Source organism: Hippocampus zosterae, chromosome 3 (assembly GCF_025434085.1).
Source record: "Hippocampus zosterae strain Florida chromosome 3, ASM2543408v3, whole genome shotgun sequence".
Lineage (NCBI taxonomy): Eukaryota > Metazoa > Chordata > Actinopteri > Syngnathiformes > Syngnathidae > Hippocampus > Hippocampus zosterae.
The window spans coordinates 28756558-28782565 of NC_067453.1; the positions used below are offsets into that span (position 1 = coordinate 28756558).

General features: G+C 40.5%; 2 protein-coding genes across 4 annotated transcripts in view; both read right to left on the reverse strand.

The window, feature by feature from the left end:
• Positions 1-8824, reverse strand: part of gnao1a (guanine nucleotide binding protein (G protein), alpha activating activity polypeptide O, a) — an 87368-nt gene extending 78544 nt beyond the window's left edge. The window contains exons 1-2 of one of the 3 annotated variants that reach the window (XM_052062165.1): positions 8152-8817; positions 7556-7598 (exon numbers count right to left, since the gene is read on the reverse strand). In XM_052062165.1, coding sequence (XP_051918125.1) covers positions 7556-7598; positions 8152-8269 — 161 coding nt within the window. In that variant the 5' untranslated portion in view covers positions 8270-8817. Of the gene's footprint in view, positions 1-7555; positions 7599-8151 lie in introns of all 3 variants that reach the window. The other 2 variants (XM_052062163.1, XM_052062164.1) reach the window with 2 other exon arrangements.
• Positions 8825-11808: 2984 nt separating this feature from the next.
• On the reverse strand, positions 11809-25214 carry hsf4 (heat shock transcription factor 4). Its single transcript, XM_052062150.1, has 13 exons — positions 25089-25214; positions 23021-23129; positions 22802-22929; positions 22584-22708; positions 21547-21622; positions 20931-20998; positions 19132-19231; positions 17675-17790; positions 16007-16237; positions 15815-15938; positions 15230-15295; positions 14964-15060; positions 11809-14269 (listed from the first exon to the last, which is right to left on the reverse strand). The coding sequence occupies exons 1-12, from the start codon at positions 25212-25214 to the stop codon at positions 15001-15003; spliced, it is 1329 nt and encodes a 442-aa protein (XP_051918110.1). The 3' UTR covers positions 11809-14269; positions 14964-15000.
• Between the last annotated feature and the right edge of the window lie 794 nt (positions 25215-26008).

Sequence of the window (26008 nt, forward strand, 5' to 3'; positions counted from 1 at the left end):
TGGCCTTGAAAGCTGGACTGCCAACAATCTTCTGTGTGCTGCAGTATGTTTCCTGCTTACTAAATAAATGAAGACATTGTATTGTACTCTCCATCCTTTTTTTTCCTTTTGCTCAAAAGAGGATTTTGCCCCCCAGTACTAGATTGCCACTATTCTGACGTTTTCTTCATTTTTGTTTTATACTCTACATCAATTTTTTTGGCCCAAGAAAAAATCTCCATCTGCTGTTGCTTTAGTTTGGTGTCTGAAAAGTTCTCCCCTCCATTGTTTTTCTGACCCAAGTGATCTTTCCCAAGCCTTCTTGCAACTTCATGTCTCCAACTACAAACTGTTTGCCCGTTCCTGGAACCTGGACCCATTCTGTGCAAACTTGATCTTCTCCCTCATTCTGGACAGTGGCCATTCCAACTCGTTCCCAGCCTCCCTCATCTATCCCCTCTCTGCCTCTTGTCTTCTACACTCCCATCCTTTGAGCACAAAACACAGCCCCACTTTTTTTCCAACTTTCCCCCCAACCTCTCTTTTATTCCCCTCTTCTGAGGCCCAGACCTAATTATCGCCTATTCGAGAGAAAGCACATACACACAACGTCACAGCCTTGACAGTGGGACAAGGCTGTGGGAAGCATCGCAGCCGTGAGCCCGTGTTTGTTCTCCCTTTGGCCGAGCACCTTTAATCTTGTTGGGAGGGCATATATTGGAAAGTAAATTCAAAGGGGAAGTCAAAAATTTTACCGACCATACGTTCTATAAATCCCTGCTCATCTAAATGACGTATGATCATTAATTTTGTGTTTGTGGAATATGAAATTGTCTATTAAATGTTTATGGTCTAAGCCAGTTTGTAAGCTTTCTACAATGGAAACTGAATGTCCAACAAAATGTCAAAATGAAAATAAATAGACAATATATAGACGGGGAAAGTAAACTGTTTTGAAATTTTCAGCGGTTTGTTAAGGGGAAAACTATTCAGATCGAACCCAAAAAAAAAAAAATTCGTGAATTTATTTGGAGCTCCAAGAGTACGCTGTATCGGTCTTATGTTTGTGGTATTCAGTGGAAATCTGCATTGACTTTTTGCTGACATGGTTGTCGAGTCGTACTTGAGTTCAAAGGGCAGAACTTACCGTACAAATGGGATGCTGGACAGCCGTGTGATAAAGCACTGGCTGTGCCTGAGCTCTGTGTGACTTCTAAATGTTGGTATTCAGTCTGTTAGCTGCAAAACAACTGTGAACTTCAGTTCCCCTTGCGCATCTCATTCCAATGCACTCTATTGTTTTACAATCAGAGTACAGTACAGTTAATAATTGAAAAAGGCATGGCTATCCATGAACCATGTACTATTTATCCCTTCAGGTTCCCAGAAGCCTATTCCAGATGATTCTAGGTTTATAAAGCACCACAAACACCAAACATTTCGCGGGTGTCAGTGGTTCGGACTCGAGGGCAGAGAGCAAGTCAGCTTGCTGGCTCACCAATTGAGGGCACTTGGGTGGCCCTCCTGGGTGGTGTCAGTGTCAACTAAATGGGCCTCTATATATATATTCGAGCTGACCGTTTACCGCGTGTTTATTGGCATTAATTTAAATGAATTTTAATGTGATTAATTTTTTTCTCGCAAGATTAACGCGGCATACATCACAGCGGATTTTACGTTGCTCTATAAATAAACCGGAAACAAAACAACAAGCACGCTGCAGAAGTCCACGACCATGTCTGTTTTGCCAGCCAAGGCAGCGCGAGACACCGAAAACGGATACTTAAAGTGTTTATGAATGGAAAATTTACTTTTTAAAAAGTTGCCAGATAGTTCCACTGACAAGACCAAAGTTACCTGGATGTTTTGAAGTCGTAAACTGAGCGATCATCATGTAAAATTGAAAATTGAAATTATTTCAGTAAATATTTGCATTTTGCACATAGAAAACTGATTCATGATTCCATATTGATGAGAGCATTAAAATGGGGAAAAATAGGACAAAAAATATATAAAAGGAAATTTAGAAACGATAAAAAATGTGTGAGTAATCACAAATAATTTTCAGTTAATTTGAGTTAATTATGACAGTTGTGTTTTTAATTACATTAAATATTTTAATTGTTTGACAGCTCTAATATACTGTATAGATAAATTCAAACTCCCATTCATACAATTTCAAGAAAAGCCATACAAGTAGAAGGAGAACATGCAGACATCACACAATCATGGGATCTGTCCCTCAAAACGCAGAACTGTGAGGCAAACACTTGGACAGGGATGGGTAACTGACAGCCCGTGGGCTATTTTTCGCCATTATATTGACATCAAACCTTAGTTAGAGATAGCACAGGAATATCAAAAATGGGAGATGTGTTAATGTTATTCTCAAAACTTAAGCACACACTCCTTTGCAGTTTTTCAGTCACGTTAGCTGTCAGGCCTTATTTGTTTGTGTTCAGCGGCTTCCTTCACGAGGATAACTTGGCATCGAAATTTAGCACTCACACATGCGCGCGCACACACTAATTCCTGCACTTGTGGCACAGTGAGGACCAAGCAAAAAGGCCTACAAAGCGAGGACCACCCTTTCTGCTTGACAAAGGAATGAAAACACACACACACACACACATACACGCACACTGTCTCTTGGGATACTGGCTCAGATAATACAAATATCATATTCAAGTGAACCCAAGATGTTCAAATTGCTTCAGCAGAAAATGCAGTCAAGGCATTCATTCATTCATTCATCTTCCGTGCCGCTTGATCCTCACTAGGGTCGCGGGGGGTGCTGGAGCCCATCCCAGCCGTCTCCAGGCAGCAGGCGGGGGACACCCTGAATGGGTTGCCAGCCAATCGCAGGGCACACAGAGACGAAAAACCATGCACACTCACACCTAGGGACAATTTAGAGTGTTCAATCAGCCTGCCATGCATGTTTTTGGAATGTGGGAGGAAACCGGAGCACCCGGAGAAAACCCACGCAGGCCCGGGGAGAACATGCAAACTCCACACAGGGAGGCCGGAGCTGGAATCGAACCACCTTGGCCCTCCCAGGCCATCAATGAGAAGAAGGCCGCAGAAGCAGATGGAAATAAATCACCTGGAAGAAAACTGGCTCTTACACGAGCACGAGAATCATTTCAAAATTCTATTCCAACATCCGCACATAATGAGTGCAAATTGACATTTCAATACTATGAGCAGGATGTATTTATCGAGATGACCGTTCATTTGTTTCAGTGGTTTATTACAGGTCACTGGAATCAATCAGTTGAAGAATAGTCTGTCTTGCAAAGTCTATACGGTACATTCAATGAAGCCCCTGGGAGTTTCAGTCAGCGTGCAGAATGTGCCACACAGTGAGAATGACCATTAACAGCTGAGAAATAGGCTCATCTGGAGCCACTGAATCATGTATTCATGTGATATGTGTTCATATGTCACTATGGCCAAAGCCTATTATCATCCTAAGTGCACTGAACTGTCTGTAACACTGAAATTGGAGGGATTGGGAGGGGGGGCATCACGACTGGATTAAAGGCTGATTAAAGTGTTTATCCTCAGGTGAATAAATGGGGTCAACATTTACCCCAGGGCTTGCTCTTTTACAATGTTTATAATTTTTAATTTTTATTCTTTAATATTTCATGTAGTCCTCAAATGGGGTTTATTTGACATGGGGGGTTTGTATTTTGATTTGTATGTAATTCGTGTAGTTCTTAAGGTATTGACATTTTTGTGTTGGGACTACAGTTTTCCTTAGGTGGGATCGAAAAATAACCCCACAAATTTCAAAGGTGAACCCGAAAAACCATTTACTTTTATCAATTGTGACCACCGGGTATACAATGACTGCTGATACATACATCTAATCCAAGTACCACCACAAAGGTCATGATTTCAGCAACACAACAACATAAACGTATTATCATCACTTTTATACCTCATAAAATATGTGTTGTTATAAAAAATGAAGTTATTTTTCACATCCATGGGCTTTGTGTTATCGTCAAAGATATGATCAAGATATACCAACCAGCTTGCCAGCATATAGCAGCCCAGCTAACCGACATGCCTACTTGGCGGCCATGTCCACAGAGGCAATGTTCACATCTAAGGAAGTTGCAAGTAGCTCATTTCTCAACGATTTTTATTGGGTTTACTAATTTGTCAATGACAAAAAGTCCCATTGATACACAACTTAGAAAGAGGAAGAAAGCCAAACAATATTTCTATCTATGAAAGATTGCTGAAATAGGCTCCAGCATACCACAGACCCTTGTGAGGATAAGCGATAATGGATGGATGCATTATTTATAGGTCCAGTGTTGTAAGTGTATCCAGCACAATGTGCCGGCAATCTTTTTTCACCAGTTTTCATGCTGCACATAGACATGGAAATTTGCCTGTCCGAGTAAGGCATCGTTGTAGACATGCGGCTCAAAAGGGGCGTGTCCGATAAACTTATGTTCATAACTATGGTTACCATCTTTGAACTGCTACTTTGTACTTAGTAACACTAGCCAACTAAACTAATACTTGCTAACATACAGTAATTGCTTTTGTTGTTTAGAGAAACAAACTGTTACTGTCAAACAAAGTATTGACGTAATAACGTTAACTCACCAGACGGCCAATTATACTGTATGCCTACTTTTATTGATTACAGGCCTGCTATTATTGATTACTCAGTGATAAAAGCGTGTATGCATGTCCCCATATTGTGCCTATCAAAATTCCTTTATGTTTTCATCTAGTGCAGAGGTGTCAAACATACGGCCCGCGGGCCGGAAGCGGCCCCCCCAGGAGGTTCAATCAGGCCCCCAGGACCATTTAAAAGTCAAAAAAATGCATAAATGACAGGGAATTAATATTTTTAACCAGGTGCAATTCATGGAGTATCCGCCAGGGGACACACTGTTTTGATAAGAGTAGAAAACAACATTGTTTTGATCAGAGAAAAAGTCAACAGCAGTCTCAATCTGTCACCGAGACAGATCCAACACAGCAGACGCTATCAAGGACGTGAATACTTTATTCTTGACACATTTAATAGCAGTCTCCTTAGTTTGTAAGGTGTAGGCAGGGATTAAATTTAGATTTTATATGCACAGGTGTAAATGGTTTGAAAATGCACTACTATATTTTTCAATACCATTTTACTCGTTAACGTTGTGTGCCTTAATACAATCAGTGGGAACAGTTGCTTATATGTGAGTGATCAAAGTAAATTGCACATTTGTCTAAGGATGTCGAAGGTGTTTCATGAAATGTTTTGTAAAAGATATGTTCATTACATGTCAACATTTTCCAAATATTCTTGTGCTTCTTTAAACCAAAACAAAGGAAAGACATGTTACTTTGGTTATTAATAGCAGAGTATGAAAATTTTTAATGGTCTGGCCCACTTGACATCTACCGAGGCCCCTGTGGCCCACATTCAAGTTTACAGCATAAAACATTCATTCTCATTGGGGTAGTTTTTGATCCCACTCGTGAAAAAGTGTAGGTATGGGAGGTTGTGCCTTTAAGGCAGGCACGTCATAAGTCCGGCCCGGGGGCCAAATCCGGCCCGCGGTCGAATTTCATCCGGCCCTCGGCCCCTGTCATAAAATCAGTGCCGTCTGGCCCGCAGGTTGGGCGCAATGGAACACGTGTTGCATTGACTGAGGTCTCGTAGACTGGTGAGTGATGTTTCATAGAGTACTGCTTCCCTCTAGTGGCTAAATGAGTAATAGCATTCACTAAATGAGTAATAGCATTTAGACACTAGAGGGCATCACTCACGAGTTAACAAGACATCACTCCGTGTTTATATTGACTGATATGTCATATTTCAAATTCCTGTTTCAAATGAACCAAAAGAAATTCTTAAGATTGTTGAAATTCAAATAAAAATGGAAATGTGAAACAGACTGGCTTACTAAAATTTGTTGAACAATATTGTTGTTCAATGTAAAGAATGTCAGCCAAGGTCGGCCCCCCGACATTTTACCACATAAAATCTGGCCCCCTTGGCAAAAAAGTTTGGACACCCCTGCTTTAAGGGTTAATTCCTCTGTGTAAGCAGCTGAGCATTTTGGGGTGGTGTGAAAATCATTTTGTCAACATTATTGTTTACTGCAGCATTCGAATAGATCTTTTCTTTACGCCTTTGTTTTAGGCCCCATTTGCAAGCTATCTTCTAATTTATCTCAACTGACACTTGGTTTGAATCCTTTTGTCGTTATTTTTATGATTTTTGCAATGTCAAAATCCATTGCAAATCCATTTCTTTTTCCACAATGTCAACAGCAATCAGCACAGTTCTCGCATGCTACATTTAAAAGTAGTGAAAGGCAGCGCTTCGATTGGCGGTGCATGAAGTCAGCTGTGTTCACATCCGTGATGGCGCAAAATGCCCTTTTTAAATCTGCTATGCTGCACCCACTTACACCCGTTTGCAAAATCACCAAAACAAGATCTACCCCAACTACATGCGGATTTATTTGAGAATGGCCATGATTCTCTCTAAAGTTGCCACAGCAGCCAGTCGCCCTGGAGGAAACCTTTTCCTCCTTTTTTTTCTTCTCCAAGGTGACGCCCAGCGAGCACCTTGAAGTGGACTGACAGTACGAAGCCATCGGCTGCAGCTGGTTCTCAGTTGTACTTTTTCGTTAAATCCACCTCAGTGGTGACGCCGCATGACCTCGCAGCCGCCAGAGGGGACTGATGTGTGGCTGTGTCGCTTCAAAGCCAGTAATTGTAGCATGTATGGAGCTATCCTCCACACACAAAAAAAAAAAAACTTTTGAGTTTTTCCCAAAATACATCGAAGCAGTTTATTCCTCAACTCCTCTGAGGTTGGCAGCTGATGCAAAGTTTTAGCTTTGCAAAAGACGCAGACGCACCTTCTCCCTCAGCCATTTTCCCCCAGTTAAGTGGTGTAGTTGGCGGGTACTTGAATAATGAGTTATGAATATACGTCACAACAACAACAAAATTAAATCCTCTTGTTTATCAGTCCTTTGACTTTCATAGGCTATTCATGTCACAGACTCATTTTGTCCGATAGCATGAATAGCATGATAACGATGTTGACGGCATGAGACCTTTAAAACTTAAATCAGTAATAAGAGAAACATAACTGGACTTTAAAATTCTTTTGTTTCAAAAGTGCAGCTTGAGAGGTGCATTTTTACAAAAGTATCACCTTCTGAGTGTTTGACTATCAAAGATCCACTGTATTTTCTGTACTTTTTACATTTATAGGTAAGTGCATGTCAACCGATGATTTGAATGAAACTGGGCGTGAACATTTTGAATACAGTAGATAAGATGCATACAGTATTTTTTTCAACAAATTTTGTGATTGACTTAGCCAATCCCATCTGCCAGCCCTACTGTATATCTTTACATTCAATGTTAATGTGAGTATTACAGAGGCAAAAAAAAAACCAAAACAGGCAATCTAAATAACATTTCATAAGGTTAGATCAATGTCGGCGGTACACGTTGTTGTCTATAATATGTTCCAGACAGAGAGCAGCCCTACTGTAGATTTATTGGACCATGCTTAATTGAGACTTACTTCATCTGTTTTACGATGGTGCTTTTCCCTGACTCTCCAGCCCCTGCGGGGATGAAAGAAAAGACAATGTAAACTGGGTGGCTTTGAGTACCTTTATATGTGCATTGTGTGAGAGTTCAAGATGGAGAGAGTGAAAAAGGGGATGGTGTGGGTGGAGAGAGAGAGAGAGAGAGAGTATCATCATCTTCAGTGAACAAGCTGGGTGGAGATGGCAGAAGGAGGACGCGCCCATTGCTCCCAAACTTCCCTTTTCATCCCCATGAAACCTGGCCGCCACGAATAATTCAGAGGCCAGATCAATGAATCGATCTACAAGTTAAACCGACGCTGCTGACATCCATCATCGCGTACCTGATATTTGTGTATGGAGGCCCAAGTTTAATGTGTGTTTGATGTAATATCAAATTTGGGTGTGTTCAGAGGCACCCAAAAAAAAAAGCAATTCAATTGAATCCATCATTTCACGGTGTTCTGGCGATATTAAAATGTTCTTTTTATGCCTGAATCTATTTCTCGTCTCTGAACCGTTAATGAGCACCACGTCGTAGTTGCACAGAAGCCTCGGTGGCGGGTGTTGAACCCGGGGGTTCTCTTACCGAGCAGCAACAGCTTGACATCTTTGGCCGCGGTGAGCCCGTCTTCCTTGAGGTTCTTCTCGATGGCTTTGCTCCGATCCAGAGCAGCCCTCTCCTCTGCGCTCAAAGTACATCCCATGGTTAAAGAACACAGCTTGATAGCGTTGCCGGTGACGGCACCCACGGAAACAAATGGGAATTTAAAAAAAAAAGACTTGGAACTGGTTGCAAATCCCGGTTTTGCTCTCTTCGATCCCTCTCTCTGGGCAGATCCCGCTCTCTGGCGCTCTCAAGGCGGCGGCGGTACTGTTAAAACATTTAAACCTCGGCTCCACTCGTTTTGGTCCACGGAACAACAGTACGTGCCCACCCCCCCGTACCTATTCGTCTCTTAACCGTGGATTGCAATGGATCCGTTTGTCCGTCCGTCTTTTTCTTTTTTTCGTATGTTTTCTCACTCCTAAGTCCGGTTCCGTTCGTTTCCACTCTGTTACTGGGTTGCTCGCATTGTTCGTGTCGACCTTCCCCCGGCCGTTTCGGATCCTCTGGTGACAGCGACTCACGCACGGTGTGTGTGAAGCGACAGACTCCCGGTATCTCCCGTAAAGGCTCGGTCGGTGCGTCGTTACTTCATTCGTTCACTAGCAGGTTGGTGACGTCAGAGGAAGGGGTGTGTGAAGGGCAGCAGCACACTTGGATTCTCTCAGTGGCTCGCTTTAGTGGCGCAGTGATGTAGTTTAAGCAATGTTGCCAACTCAACCACGATTTTCGGGTTATAATGAAATGAAATAGGATGGGAACCGGGCAAATGGGGGCTGGGGAGGGGGGGGGGGGGGGGGTCGTGTTTGCCTCGATGGAAAGACATCCATGGGCAGCGCTGTTGAAGAATGGTGACGGTGTTCGATTATCACCTCCTAACATTCATGTTAGGAGAGTCACAAGATGACGTGAATGGTCGTCTTGTGTACTATACGGGTCATTCCAAAGTTGGAGGAGGATTGGTTATCAAACAACGAATCTTTAAATTATCCAGGTAAACCAAATACAGAATCATACGCATGTTGTACTGTACATGATAAAATATACTACTACCACTAATAATAATAATAATAATAATAATAATAACGTAACTGGTTGTTGTAATAAAAAATGCATCCCAAAATATTATTTAAAAATACCAAATAGCTTTTGACCTTTCATAATTGTAATTGATTTCCGAATCTTGACTAATTTACACATCAAATATGAGACAAATTAAATTAAAGTTTCAAATCTGATTACCTGTTGTCACGTTGTGCCCGAAGCGATGGAAAGATCGCTTCGTGCACAACAAAATAAGGAGGTGGATCCCCGAAAAAGCAGACACGTAAAAGGATTTTGTCAGAGAACAAAGGGAGTCTTTAATAAAGAACACAAAATACCCGACAAGGAAAAATAACAAAAAGCGCTGGTCAAAATAAGGACCAGGGAAGGAATAAAGGGAACAACCGAAAACGCTCGCGGTAAACAAATGGCGAGGAAGGTCTGATTAGACAAGTGTATAAATTTCATACGAGAAGAATAATGACGCATAGTAACAGCCACAAGGCTAGGAGGCAACGAGTAATCAAGGTAGGAATCTGAGCGAGAGAAATAATGGCACGGCGTGGAATTCTCCGGCAGTGAGTCGACTGCCAGAGCGTCCTAATAAAGGCAGAGTAATCACCGACCAATGCGTAACAGGTGTGTGGGCGGCGGAGAGAAAGCCCGCCCCCTGCTGGCAAACACGGGACGTGACACCTGTACTGTGGTTGGGTTGATTTATGTTGATGTGTTTCTTGTAAATGTTCAACCATTTATTTTTATCTCATCACATATTTTGAAGAGTAGTGATTGTGTGTTAAAATTGTGCCACTTAACACACATGCAATGCATGTTCATATTTTGTACACAAACACCTAGAATGAGCTCTTCCATGTGGCTCTTACCTTCATCGGTTAAACAAAATAGAGTCTCCCACCTAAACATTTGGTCTCAAGCTCAGTTTTTGGTGGTTTCTTGGGAACAGGGGGTGGCTGAACTCGCCTTGAATTCTCAACTTCCAGTCTCAGCTATCGTATATCAAATGAGGTTTTAACCCATCTCATCTGGAATATTGGAAATTAGAGACAAATTAATGGATACTTTAAAACGTATTTATTTTGAATTAACACCATTTAATTAACTATTGAAGTTGTAGTAGAGTATGCGAATGAAATGTTCAGTAACTCGAGATATCCCAGAACAAAGAATGGCATTTATGGCATGCCCATTTGAGGAGACGAGAAACGTCACTGTTTCAGAGCCTCACACTAGTTTGACGTCAATAACTGATTTCACTGGCAGCTGGTTTGCATTTTCACATCACTCGGAGTTCTATAAAAATATTTTTTGTCATAAAAGCAGTCGCATCATGAAAGCATCATAACCGAGCCAAAACCAAATGAGAACTACAATTTGTTAGCTTATCTGCTCTCTAAAATATTTTAAAGTTACTACCAAACGCAAACCTTAGTTTCTCCTCACAATCTGCGCTCACCACATTCCTCATACTGTGTTTTTTTCAAAATGTGATATGACAGTATTCGGTCTGCTTGGAGGATTTGACAGTAAACTTTTTGAGAACCCAATGTCATGTGCATCTCTCAGGATGCTGACAATCAAGTTGCGGGTGAACTGGGCAAAATTATCGGAAATTCCTCTAACATCCTACAGCTACCTTATTTCAACCCAGTGAGTTTAGTTGTCCCGGTCAGGGATTCAATATTTGGGCATACTTTTCACCCTGTCATTGGTGATAATTTGGTCCAGGTTAAAAAAAAATTAAGATTGGTGTAAAACAGTGGTCTCCATTATTTATTTTGCTCTGGGGCAAGCTCAATGTGATGAAAATGCATTGCAAACCTTAATTCAATGACTCATTACAAAGACCTACTGTGAAGATTGCCTCAAAATGGTTAAAGCAGTTTGGAACACATTTCTATGGAATGAAAAGCGTCCGTGATTGAACTTAAGATAACATAAGAAAAGATAAGATATCCTTTATTTGTCCCACACTTCTTGTTGTTTTATTTGTTATTTTAATTGTATTTCCGATCTTTTTTCCTTTCCTCAAGTAGCTTTGCCTCTTGTCAAGCCATGGCTGTAAATAATAATTCTGTTCTTTTTTATCTGGCGAAAATAAAAGTTCAAGATTTAAAAAAAAAAAAGTTTCAATGCATACTTTCACGCTACAGCCTCCATATGGAAAATCACATTTCCTCTGCTGGTGTGTATTTTAGATACTGGGGATATGCTTAGATCTTTCTTCAACATTGAGACAAACCAGTTTGGGAAAGGCCAAAGAATTTCCATACATTTAGGTCCTGAGTTGGAGTCAACACCAGCTGATTCCGCGTGAGATGCAAGGTGCACCCAAGACTGGTAAGCAGCCAATCCCAAAGAATATGGAAAAACTCAGATTCCCAACCACGCGCAATTCAGAGTTTTGAAGTTATCGGACATGCGTTTGGAATGTGGGAGTAAACAGGAGTACCCGCAGAAAACCCACACGCACACCAAGGCGAGAACATGCAAAATCCACACAGGATTGTTCTAAGGTTACATTCTAACAAACATGCATGCATGCATATCATTCAAAGCACAAATGCCATGAGAATGTCTCATTCAAATATCCCTTTTCTTTCATTTATTAATGTTTTGTTCACATTTGAAATACATATCCATAATTTGACCCTATGTAACATTGCACTTTAGTCTTTTTATGAAAGCCTTTTAACACATTCACATTTGCAACTGATGATGGCCCGCTTTAAAAGCATTGAAACACGAAAATCTCTTTAATGGTAGTCATCAAATCATTTTGGTGTGTCGTTTATTTAAAAATATTAGAAAGCCTATGATGAGCGATGACACATTCAATTCGGTTTCCTTTTCATAGCGTAACAATGCTTTTTTTGGGGATGCCAGGCTCTTTCTTTTACGGCAGTCATATTGTCACTTGGTTTGCTACAAATACTTAGCGGCATGCAACTTAACACACATCCATTCATTTCCAGTGCAAATGATTAAAAATGAAAAGAGGATAAATAAAGAACCCATCAGCAGCTCAATGTGTGTAGTCACTCCTGTAAAACAATCAAATTGTTGTGAGGAACAGGAAGATAAATGCCGTCTTAAATGTGATGTACACTTTCAGATATACAACTGTATTTTTAGTGCAATTCCACGTCTTACACCAAAGCTGACATACACAGGGAAGGAGTGTCCACGTCACAAATATCTACAGTCCTCAAAGCAGAAGGCACATGTTTTCTCTTTGACTCTTTTTTTTTCTGGTAATTTGTCAACTTGAGTGGACTTCAATTTTCGTGACATCGGGTCCAAATGGAAACAAATTGATACACTGATCAATTATAAGGCATAATATAGTTCATCAGTAGTAAAAGTTCCATCAGTGAAATGTTCACCATATTTGAAAGTAAATGGATGCCCGGTTTCTGATCCACAACAGTATGCCAAATGAAATCCTCCTCCAGGTCACGTTCCTCCTGCTTTCAGGATTTTTAGACAGGCAGTCATTCTCATTCTGCTGTGCATCTTACTTTGGTGTGTTCCACTTCACCACTCCCAGTTGCTCTTTCCTACATTCCTACGGTCATCCAAATATTGCATTCTGTACAGTATTGCACAATTCAAATGATCATTTAAGAACTTCTGCTCAAGGATACTAGCACTAAAACTATCTAAGATCAATCTATGCGGTGTTGCTGTTTCGAACGGAACGACGTTACATGTGAGTAAATTCGGGTTTTTGTTATTATTCCAGAGAATAAATCTGCACTACTTCAATTTATAGATATATAAATGATGAAATGCTCAAGAAACCACCTCACTGAACCCATATTAAAACACAGGAGGAAATTTGAAACTAGGAAAGGCAGTGTCTAAATATCTGATATGTTTCTTGTCATGAAGGTCCATGTGGACTTCATCAAGCAAGTGTAGAATGCCAGTGTTTATAAAATAACAAAATATTGCGTCGTGTATATTGTTTGTGCAAAAATGCAGTGTTGCTGTCGTTTTGATCAAATTGAAAAGTCTATCAGTGATTATCCTTTGAAACCAAACATGTAAATAGACAAAATTACCCTACCTACCCGTCTGTCCTACACATGTACAGCATATGGGCTTGATTTTAAACCTCCTACAGTATGTCCTACCGAGACTTAGAACTGTTTCTGAATAGATTTTAAAGTGGCTTGATTCCATATGTTCACTGAAGTCTTCTATTGTACTAGAGACAACTTGCCTTTCATTAACATTCATCCATCCATCCATTTTCCGATCCGCTTATCCGCACAAGGGTCGCGGGCGTGCTGGAGCCTATCCCAGCTGTCTTGGGGCAGTAGGCGGGGGACACCTGAAACTGGTTGCCAGCCAATCTCAGGGCACACATAGACGAACAACCATTTGCATTCACAATCACACCTAGGGACAATTTAGAGTGTTCCGTTAACCTGCCATGCATGTTTTTTGGAATGTGGGAGGAAACTGGAGTACCCGGAGAAAACCCACGCAGGCACAGGGAGAACATGCAAACTCCACACAGGAAGGCCGGAACCAGAATCGAACCCTGTGCCTCTGCTCTGTGAGACCGACGTGCTAACCAGTTGATCACCATGCCACCTTCATTAAGATTAACACACAAAATTGTATTGATTGCTCCTACATTTTTTTTTTCACACACACACACAAAAAAAAAATCATACAGGAAAAAATACAGTGACGCTCTCACACCCTGTTTTCTCACACTCAGATAATCACAATGTTCACTTGTACATTAGTAATAATATGATTCTAAGAGGTAAAAGTCACTTCCATAAGTAGGAATTCCCTCTCACAGAAAGACTAAAGTGCTCAAGCCAAGCATGCACTGTGTGCACGTAGCTGGTAAAAGAGTTGATATAATTGAAGCAATCCATTCAAGAAAAAAAAGACATCATTGTTACAAATATGATCATTTCTGCATTTCATAATAAAACTTATGCAAAGAAGGCAAATATAATTCAGAGCTTGCCCAGGATCAAATTCATGCAGGGATGTGAGATGTGTTTGTGGCCTATAGAGAAAAGTATCATTATTAGGTCCACACAAAGCAAAGCAAGAGATTTTACTGGAAAATGTTGCCACTGAAAGGATGATATATTTTTACAATTAAAAAGATGATTTAGAAGTATGTTGTTGCTGTCTGATAACCATAGACGTCACATTTCTGCTTTGTTTTCCATTTTAAAGTAGTTGGAACGGATGTCCATTTTTGGGACAGAGGACAAAGTGAGTTTTTTTTTTATAAAGGACTAAGCAAGGGTGCAAGTGGGTTTTCGTCCATCCCTTTAATTGTCTCTAAGTATGTGGTGTCGGAGGCAAAATAACAAGGCTAAACATTGTATTTTCTGAAACAGCACAACCTTTTTCATCTCGTGTTTTTTTTTGCAACACTGCCACCTAGTGTACATTCAGACGACATAACAAAGTACCTACGGACACCCATTTCACTAACACTCAATCCATTTAAGAAAATTGGCCACTAAGTTTTTTTTAATCATGATGCTATAATAAATGGCTGCTGTTACAGAGGCCATGCAAGAGAACACAGACAATCTAGTTGTGTTCAAACGTCTGCATCGTCATAAGTTTGTCATCAGCAACAATATCATAATGCACTGTATTTGAATAAACATGGAAGATTTTTTTTTAAACAAATATATCCCAACAGTCAAAATCCTAATGTGATTATGTGGCAAGATGATTACCTTCCATTTCGAAAAGGACCACTCAGGCACAAACTGATCACTGTTTCTCACAAGTTGATGCTGGAAAAGTCTCAGGTTCTTGGTTTTGGAAGACATACTGTGAAGTGACAGAAACATGCGCCGCAATGCGAGTGATTTTAATGCTCGCTCAGGCATGGAAAAGATGACTTGGGAAAGTTGATGAAATGGACAAAATAGCTAACACCTTAGAAGGAAACATTTTATTATAGAGGAGTAAGGATGGACAAAATGCACATTCAACTTACTGATTTGAGGCTGGACTCCATCTCATTGAAGCTCCATTCAGTCAGTGGAAGGTTTACATTGAAGGGCTGCAAAAGAGACAAAAGCTGTGGCAACATATCTGGTTTACAGGGCAGGGAATAGTGAAAGGCCAAATACTGTGTAAGTGGAGTGGTTATTTTACAATTGTACATTTACGCAATGGATAGTCTACATCCCCCATGTTCAAATAAATTATTTCAAAACCTTTTCCACCATTGATGTGGAAATACATAATTTCCGTATCCGATAACATGTCCGACTCTTTAAATGGTGTCGGGTACTCCCTGACTTCTATTTAACACAAATTGGAATGAAATTAGTGAATGCTGAACACAGTCACATCTCGGTTATAAAAAGGTCAACCTCATTATATCAGTTGTTCATTTTTACTTCCGCCTCTCTAAAACAACAAAAACAAAAACAAAAAACATAACGAAAAAAACACAATAGAGTTGTACAAGTTATAGGTCTCATTTCTCGAGATGACAAAAATCTGGTATTTGAAAAGGGGTGTGAAGACTATTTACAGCCACTATCGACGTGTGTGCATGCCCGTGTGTGCTTACGTCCATAACAGTACCGGTCCCTGGATCCATGTTACTCTGTTGATGGCTCCTGAGTATCAGCTGCTGCAACTCCTCCAAGCTCATATCCATATTTTCCACTGCATCAGAAGAAGCACACTCCACTCTGCAGGCGCAAATACGCACCGTGACAAGTTGTGTGTGCATAAGAATCTACTGGATGGGAGCGCGTACCTTTCTATCGTAGCTCTCTTAATCCTCCTCTCTGTCACTGACGTGGATGAGCCTCTCCCCTCCAAAACAGATTGCACCATTGCGACAGGAAGGACAGGAGGTTCTGAGGTGCACACCTCGCAGGAGGAGGTCGATGCCAGAGTGTCTCCTCCGCCAACACTGCCTCCTTTCACTCCTGCTCTCACTCCTGGACTCACAGGCTCTTCTTTGATCAGCATCAGGCACTTTTCCCTATGACTTAAAAAAATGAGGGAAATTACATACAAAGTGGTCTGTGTATACTTTTTTGAAGGCTTGCTACAACTATCAAAATGAAAGTCAATCACAAAGCATCACCCCCGATCCTGTAAGTGTTGGTAATAAAAAGCCATTTACCATTTAAGTTGTAAATGGCCAACCCTCAATAACTAAATTGACAAATGAAAAACACATACATACATACATGTATACATTTCAGTCATACAATACTATATTTATTTCATATTCAGATATGAATCAGGGTGGCCCGGTAGTCCAGTGGTTAGCACGTCGGCTTCACAGTGCAGAGGTACCGGGTTCGATTCCAGCTCCGGCCTCCCTGTGTGGAGTTTACATGTTCTCCCCGGGCCTGCGTGGGTTTTCTCCGGGTGCTCCGGTTTCCTCCCACATTCCAAAAACATGCGTGGCAGGCTGATTGAACACTCTAAATTTGTCCCTAGGTGTGAGTGTGAGTGTGAGCGTGGATGGTTGTTCGTCTCTGTGTGCCCTGCGATTGGCTGGCAACCGATTCAGGGTGTCCCCCGCCTACTGCCCGAAGACGGCTGGGATAGGCTCCAGCACCCCCCGCGACCCTAGTGAGGATCAAGCGGTTCGGAAAATGGATGGATGGATGGATGGATATGAATCATGGACTGGTCCAAGGCCAAACCTGTCATTCTGGAGGCTGTTACAATCACCAGAACATCTGCAGATTCTCTCGCATGTCTCAAATATGTCTGACTGTCTAAGAATGAGGTTGATCTTTCAAGAGAACAGGGCTCCAATGGCCAATCCGACAGTTGCGGTGTTCTCTGGCAAACACTCCTTTGACTGTATATTGCCACGCTATGAGCAGAGGCTCTGCATATCTTCTGCCAGTCCTTCAGTGAACCTGTTTCTATCTAGATTTCTTTGGGCAAAAATATGCACACAAGTGGCCAGCTGGGTGCCAATTTTCCTCTTGCCTCCTGTTCGTCTTTGCACAATGAGGCAGAGAGCAATACCGCTACCTAGTTTAGTACTTTTACTGTACACTTCGACCATTCAAGCAATTCTGGCCTGTGTTTTGGTATTTCCTCCACATTCTCCTACTTACACTGTGCTGGGGGACACAGCAACATATATATGCATGTGCCATCCTGAAGAAACAGCACTCCTTGAACAATTTCTGTGGACAGCAAATGTTATGCCTACAGTGCCAACATACCAGTGGCATGCAGTGAGATCAGTGACTGTTATGGGGATCAACTAAATAAAGAACCTAAACAATTACCTTCCAAGTTTTTTGTTTGTTTGTTTGTTTTAGCAGGTGTGTTTTTAGCAATTTCAAACAGCTCCTATCCATTTGTTGGGAGTTTGTGACTCATGTTGAGTAGGATGACAGGAATTCATGTTGAGAAATATCCTGCTACCGATATCAATTTCACTCACCTGGTCTCTTCGGGCTGCATTTGTAGCATGCTGGCTTGAGACATGTCTGTTACATCCGATATGATCGGTCCACCTGTCAGCCCAGTGGTAGAACACGAAGCAGTATCACTGGATGGCTGAAAAAGTCGAGCAATAAAGTCAAGTGAATTTACTGTACAGAATGCATGTAAACAGGTCTCAGGGATTCATAAACCCACAGGTCAATGTGATCAACAACCTCTTCTGCGGTCTAAACTACCCATACCTGAAAAACAAGGAACAACTCAGAGAAAACACATCTGTGTAGAAATTGTAGAACCCTTTTGAAGAGATCACAGAGGAAAGAATAGCAATGTTTTTTCCTCAGGCAAAGTTACAACATTAAGGTGTTCACACCTGACCGTATTTCTCACTAAGCACTGCTTCCATCTAGTGTTGATATCGCAAACCAGCTGCAGCATATAGGCCTTGATAGAAAACGTAGGATTTGTCAATTTTTTTTTCATGATGGTGTGTACAATTCATCTTTCATGTAAACCAGTGGTGAGTGTTGGATGCAAAGTAACTTGAAAGCACGGTCAGAAATTTGGAAACCATACAGTTACATACGAATTGGTGACATCAGTTTGATGTCACTAAAAATAATAATTCTTTTTTTAAAATAATAATTTTATTAAAAATAGTAAAAAGTAACGCACACACACACACACACACATAGATAAATATATATAGTATTCTGGTTATGGTAAGATATTTTATAAAATTCAATTCGCTAGATTAGCAAATAAGTATATGGGAAATATATGTGGGTGTTATGTCTGTGGAAAGCTCTTTGATCAGGGCCTTAAAATGAAGCTGCACTGTTAGGTGATGCACTCCATTTATTATTTTAATCACATTACTTTTTCATCCGTTGGACTATGATGTGGTTTTTTTGATTGTTTGTGGATTTATTTTTTTTGGGTGGGGGGATGGACTGGCGATATATGGAGCCCAGGCCGCTGACGGATGACGGCCAAATTTTGTAATTTTATGCGTGTGTGTGTGTGTTTAAAAGAGCTTGTGCTTCCACTCAAAATCACTATTGGTGTTAGGATGGATTCACATTTTGCGCTATTTTGTAAAAATGCGCCACAATCCAACAAATGAAAAATGTAATTCTCAAAATGTTAAATGGTAAATGGAGTGCACTCAAATAGTCCGCTATCTTCATCATTAAAGCATATAAAAGGAAATGCCAAAAAAATTGGGTTGTTTGCCTCTCAAGGAGTGCGGAGACCTTTGTAAACTAATACCGGAGTACGTATTAATAATCAAAGAATATTATTACCATCATCATAATATGTGTCACTATAGTATCTTGCTATTCAGGTTGCTATTCATCCCAGTACATGGAGTTTTGTTCATGAATATAAGGAATCTGTAAATATAGGGCAGCTGCATAAAATGCAATGTGTACAATTTGAATTTTCTCTCACCGATTGTATGTAGAAGGGCTCTTGTATTTGCTCCATCGGGTTAGTATGGCTGAACTTGGAGGCAGGGGGGCTAATGGAGCCATCATCCAACATCAGTGGCCTGAACAGACAATGAGGTTTCGATTGTCAACGTCTGACTCAGAGCAGTGTCAATATGCTGAAACCTCTTTTGGGGTCAGTTACTTACTTAGTTAGTTTGTTTGGTTGTCTGTACATTTGTTTGTTTGTTTGGTTGGTTGTTTTATCTGATTGGTCAGTTGGTCACCCAGTTATTTGGACTGTAGAGTATTGAGTAACGTCCTTGAAGTACGAGATGACAAAAGATTGAACACTGACACAGGAAATGCGTCTGTGCTTGTCCTATTGGATCTCAATTTGACACAATTGATTATAATATGTGTGGGATTAAATGAAACAGTCCGCAAATGGTTAAAGTCCTACTTGGGAGAAATTTGTTACTTTGTGACCATTGGAAGTTTTGAATTTGATTAGTCATGACATGTTGGAGTCCCTCAAGGGTCAGTCCTCAGACCCCTGTTGTTCAGTCTGTATATGTTACCTTTGGGTCAAATACTTCAACGTTGTTATGCAGATGACTCACAGCTATATTAATCAATATCCCCAAATGACAGCAGTTCAATTAACGCACCGTGTCACTCTTGAGAGCAACTGGTTTAATCGAAATGTCCTTCACCTCAACCGAAACAAAACTGAGGTCATTGTTTTTGGCAATAAAGAAAAGGGGAGTGCTGTTGGAAAAACACATGTTTTTCTATCCTAAAGATCAAGTCTGAAATCTTGGGGTGCTGATAAACTCACACCTGAAATTCTGCAATCATATCAAATCAATCGCTAAAATAACCTTTATCAGCAGAAAAACATATCCTGACTGAAGGATTGCATGCTTCAAGCAGACAAGCAGAAACGTATACATGCTGTAGAATAGATTTTAAAATTCTGCTACCAGTTCATAAATCAATGAATGAATTGGGTCTTGAAACTTTGCTGATTGAATGTACCCATTAGGATCTCTGACATCTGCTGACTTGGGTCAGTTTGTGGATCCCAGAGTTCAAAGTAAATTTAGCTGTTGTGCTGTATACAGTATATATACAATATGTCCTTTTAGTTATTTTTGGAAGCTACTTTAGTTTTTCTGCGCTTTACCGATGAATGTCATTAACGGTTGTGTTTCTAAAAGATTTTAGGAGTTTTCTTGCTTGTGTGAAGCACACTGGGTTGCCTTGTGTATGAAATGTGCTATATTTTATATCTATATATTTTTTTTAAATTAAATCCTAGTGTGGTCTGGAGTTGTGCTCATACTGAAATTGTTGTATTTACTCATCGGCTATAACCGTGATCTCCCAAATCCTGTTGCCAACTCATGGTAAAGCATGAGACATCATTGCAACTTTGCCAGGTGGCGTGCTGCTGACCCTGAAATGTCTGTTCTCTTATCACCTTTGTGTGAGAACGGGCCTTTCCCACTGCAAGGCTGAACCAGCATTTTACATACATTGGCTGTAGCAGGGTCATGCACTCTACTCTGCCTTCCATCTGTGTGTGCGTGTGCATGCGTGTGTGTGACTGATTCAGCACTTGTCGCCATTCACGCAGCCTGATGGTTCAGTTTGTCAGCTGAGCCAGCCCTTCCTTCTGCCCTACTGTGGCCCCATTTGTCTCACTTTTGTTGATAGGTACCCCATGTGTTTGTGTGTGCGTGAATGTGCATGGGTGAGTGTGTGTGTGTATGTATGTATGAATGTAAGCATGTATGTGTGTGCGTGCGTACTCACAGCTTTCTCTTCAGGCTTACTGTGCCGGGTGTGTTGGACTGCATCTGGCTGAACAGAAACTGAATTAGCTGGCAAAGAGAGAAAAGGCACAGCATGAATCAGCAACCCTCTCTAAGCTTTCAATCTCTCTCTCTCTCTCACTCACACACACACACACACACACAATTATATATAGTGGGACTGGTTAAGGGAAAGGTGTTGTGGGAAATGACATTTAATGTATGTACACCATACACATGTTTGCATGGTGATATTGACTAAAATGAGTCAAATACAATTGCGATTCATAATAAGTGTGTGGCCTTCATTACATGTTTCTATTAATGATCAATAAAAAAAAAGAACATCTGAATGATAAAGAAATAATATTTCAAGTATCAGCATTTGGGCATAATAGCTGATTATGTGTGGAAGTGTTTGTTGATTATGGCAGCTTGAAGAAAATGTGCATTCTTCAGGAAAAAAAGGGATGATGATGAAGGCAAATATGGTCAACTGCTTTGTGCACGTGCCTTCTTTGTAACTGCTATAACACTGGCACAATTGTCCATCGAGGACATTTCATCAACTGCCTATTAATATGAGTAGTCCTATTCTTCTTATCATATGGACTGACCTTGTTCATGACCTTCTGTTGCTGTGTGTGGTTGTGTCTCAGTGAAACCACCTCTCTCCACAGAACCTCGTTCTGCCTTCAAACAGTACAAGAAAAAGATATGATCACAAGCTCAAGGAAACAGTTTGTATTAATTTCAATGAATGCAAGAAAAAAAAAATTCTGCAGTGATGAAATGATGCAGCGTTCTACACAGCCCAACTTTTGTGTTTGTATTTCTCTTCTTTGTGTTCTTGCATGGCATCCAAAACCTTTTACGTTCATGGCAAGCTTGCTGTTAACATTTTTTGGTGTCATCTGTTCGTTATGTCTCGAGTGATCAAATTGTTTAGTTGTACTGCATAATTGTTGTTTGTGGAGCCATCCAAACAGAGCTTTGTGAAATAGTCATTCTGGGTTCCCGTAGGCATTTTTAATTCTGTTGAATGCTATAATCAATTGATCAGGCTAGAGGCTGTAAATTTCCCCATATTGGGACGAATAAAGGATAACTTATCTTATCTTATCTTATCTTATGAAAAGTAACCTAGTTTATTCAAATGTGGCTTCAAACGATTTTTAACTGTATGCATGTGCATGCGCAGAAATGATCACTGTGTGTGTTATGTGCATGCGTGCGTGTGTGTGTGCCAGTCAGGTGAGCAGGTGAACATTCTCTACCCTCATGAACGAACAATGCTGAGTACAAAGAAACGGCAGCACACAAAGAACACACGGCAGCAATTGAACAACAATAGCCTCCGGAGATTAAAAAAAAAAAAAAACAGCTCTGTCATTGTACGAGTTGACGTTACAACATTGCAACAGGAGTTGGGGTTTTTTTTTTCAAGCATGCATATTTTGAACGCCTGTATTTGCAGAATAAGGATTTTTTTTAATGAAATCCTGATTGAAATGTCTGTCTGAGATCCTTAAGCAATATTATTTTTTAATCTGTGACAGAATTTTAGATCTTCATGAATTTGCTTCTGTTTTCTGTATTAGTCTGCTAGCCTCGTTCCAGGATCATGAGGAGCACACTCAAGCTGTCTACTCACTGCTTCATGTCCTGCATCTGACACTCCATGTTGTCCTGCTGTGTTCTCAGTAGCTGAACTTCATAAAGCAGTTTACTGAGGTCCTCTTGGCGAACTTTGGTCTCTTCGCTCTTCACTATTGATACCTGCACACATTGGTCTTTCTGTGACACTGAGGTTTTTTTGGGGGGGAGGCACAGGATTCTTTGTTCTGTGAATATTTCATGTCCATGCAATACCTTCCTTTTGATGTGTTCCAGCATATGTTCATGTCCCTGAAGGAAGTACAAATGTTGGAACTCTGTATCATCTCTCTCAGGCTTGACCAGACCGCTTTGCTCAATATTTACAACTTTTCGAAAGCCGTCTAGACACGCGGGCAAAGGAGAATACCAATGCATTAGGAAGAAAAGCGTGTGGGGTGGAAAAATATGAAATGAGAATAAAAGAAGACTCACACATGTTGAGCTGTCGGACAAAGCTTGCCATATTATTGTGTTTAAAATACTTTGGTAGAACTTCCTTCGCAAAGCGACCCTGGTCAAACACATGGAAACTGGTCCCAGTCTGAAACAGACAAATGCAGTAAGTACTGTTATTCACTTTTTTCATTCAGAACATGTGTCCAATGGAGTCACTAGATATGCAGGATTACATCTATACTCAAAGGATATTTTAAAGATGAATGATATCTATCTATCTATCTATCTATCTATCTATCTATCTATCTATCTATCTATCTATCTATCTATCTATCTATCTATCTATCTAGCTATCTAGCTAGCTAGCTATCTATCTAGCTAGCTAGCTAGCTATTTACAGTGATCCCTCGCTACATCACACTTTATTTATTGCGGCTTCAACACATCACGTTTTTGTTTTTTTTCCAAAGTACTGTATTCAGAAAAAAAATGCCGAATGACTCGGAGGTTTTGTACACGACTGTACACATGATTGGTTCCCGGCACGAAGTCTCCTGAAAAGTGATGATTTTGGAAGGAGGATTCTATCTGACGCAGTGTTTTACTGTTTGCACTCTAAGTTGTCTACAATCACCCTCATTGGGATTTGGAAAGCAAAAGACAACACTGCACAAAGAAAAAAATATCCTGATGGAAAATTGTACTTGCAGTCCTCTAAGAATAAGCGCAGTCTTCCTATTTCTTATAGGTCACAAAATGTCATTCACATCACAACAATTATTTTCACTTGCAATGAGCAATTTCAGAAATCTTTTGATCAACCTGACACAAGCAAACGATAATGTCGAACAGAGCAGAGAATTGGACTCTATTATTTACATGGATATGCCAAAGTATTTGGGACTTGTTCATAGAAATGAGAAATTGCCTTTTTTTTTCAGGTGTCCAAGTGACATAATAATGTGACAATTGGACAAGTCGTTTTTGAGAAAAGACCCAAATCAACTGAGAAGAACTGAAACACAAAATGTATGGTTAGGATGTCAGAGGAAAACACATCGCATGACTGTGTGGCAGCTGTCTTGACCACTATAACATCATACTACCCTATCAATGCCATTAAATTGACAAAAATGGTTGTCAACCAGCAGACAGACGCTCCAACCAGCTCATTAAAAATTGCATGACATTAGTTCTTCTTTTTAGTTTTTCTCATGTAAAATGAATTCGTTCATGATCAAGGTCTTACAAATGCACGGCTTTGACAACGATGGACGTGACAGAGACAGTACACGTGACCGTTTTTCATCCAGGGTTTCTTGTTTTTTTTTTGTTTTTTTTTTTGCATATGGCATTTTCTAAGCAATACTTTTTTCTTTCTTTCTCACATTCGCTGGCATAGTGCCAAAACATTCTGTCACAATTTTTGTAAATGTCATAGTTTTTCACAAATCTATAATTTTGGTCAATTATTCACCAAGGTGTCGAAAATGGTTTGTTTGCTGTCTTTGGCGAAGTAACGTTGAACAAACGTGCCATTTTGGGGGTTTTCTGAAAAGTGATGATTTCGAAGGATTCATCCTGCCGCCAGCAAATATACATTGCCTTTTTTTCTATATTGTATGAGTAGTATTAGTGGTACTATTACAGTGTAAAGATATAAAATATATCACAGGGAGCAAACTGAGAGACAAAAAAAGTAATGACTGCTGACTTTATTTTCAATCCTGCAAATTCACAGGAAAGATTAATCCACCCTACGATATGGCATAGCATTATCCTGAGTTTTTGGTGACTTTTATTGTGGAAATTCTCAAATTACGAAATGAGCTTTTCTTTGTTATCATTAATATACTGTATATCCTAATGACTCGCTGCACTGGCTTATAGCTAAAAGAACGATAAAAGGTGTTAGCAAGAAATTTTGTACTTGACACCTATTCATTTGGGTAGTCCAAAGCTGACACGTTATACTTCAGTTTTATTTTGACATGGTATTATAGGGAACCTATTGAACTGTATGTCAAAAAGCAAGGCTTTTGAAGTACGGAGTAAATTGAGCCCTTGTTTACGAGTATTCAGGAGGTGATTTGAGGCTACTTACAGCGCTCCAGCAAATTAGGTGGTTGGTATCCGGATCCTCCACTAGAGTCCACAATTTGGTGAGGAAAGCCGGAACATTGCTGGTGTAGCTGCCATCGACACCCAAAGCACCTGGAGACTCCTGCATGCTGACTCGCTCCACTGCCACAGCCGCCGGTCACGACAGGAAATCAGAGGAAGGAAGGCCTGTATACAGTGTTTGCGTGTGCGTTTGCGTCTGTGTATGTGTGTCTTCCAAGTCCCCACACTATTCCATGTCGGAGAAATCCACTTGTTGGAATCCGTTACTGATATTCCCAAACTAGCCGCAGTCTATTTGATTCCATGCCTGTCAAGCACAAGCTCACCTTGTGTTTATGTCATGTCCAGTTTTGTTTTTACCTTCGTTTGTCTTGACTGACTTTGTCAAATATCCGTTAAATATCTGTATTAATCTCTTTGTAGGGGTTTTCAGATGCCTTTGATCTTTCTGTCCTCTCTCTGCGCCACCATCATTCAACTGAATGTCATCACACATGGACCTTGTCAGCACCCAGACCATTCAAACCCATCCCTAACACCCATATGCGCAAGCGTACGCACGCACACATACACGCACACACACACACACACTCGCACAAAAGAAAATGTACGCATGCGAACACATACACACACACACACACATAAAACAAACACACACACACGCACGCACGCACGCACACACACACACACACACACATTTTTTGGCCCCCTGTGGACAACATAGAGACTAAAACAATCAGCTTATAAATAAAATTTTAAATAATCCACCAAATTCCAGTTCCCTCATAGTGTGTATGTCAGCATAGTTGTATGAGACATTGTGCTGATGAAATGTTCAAACATGCCTCAGTGTTGTGGATGGAGTGAAGAAAACATTGTACATCAATTTCTGATTGAGTC

Excerpts from the sequence above, each read along its gene's own strand:
- hsf4 (XM_052062150.1), bottom strand. The coding sequence starts at position 25,214 with ATGCAGGAGTCTCCAGGTGCTTTGGGTGTCGATGGCAGCTACACCAGC. Across the intron at positions 15,296-15,814 it reads GGACCGGTACTGTTATGGAC|CCCTTCAATGTAAACCTTCC; the intron begins GTAAGCACACAC and ends TCTCTTTTGCAG. Across the intron at positions 15,061-15,229 it reads TGGAGTCCAGCCTCAAATCA|TATGTCTTCCAAAACCAAGA; the intron begins GTAAGTTGAATG and ends GTCACTTCACAG.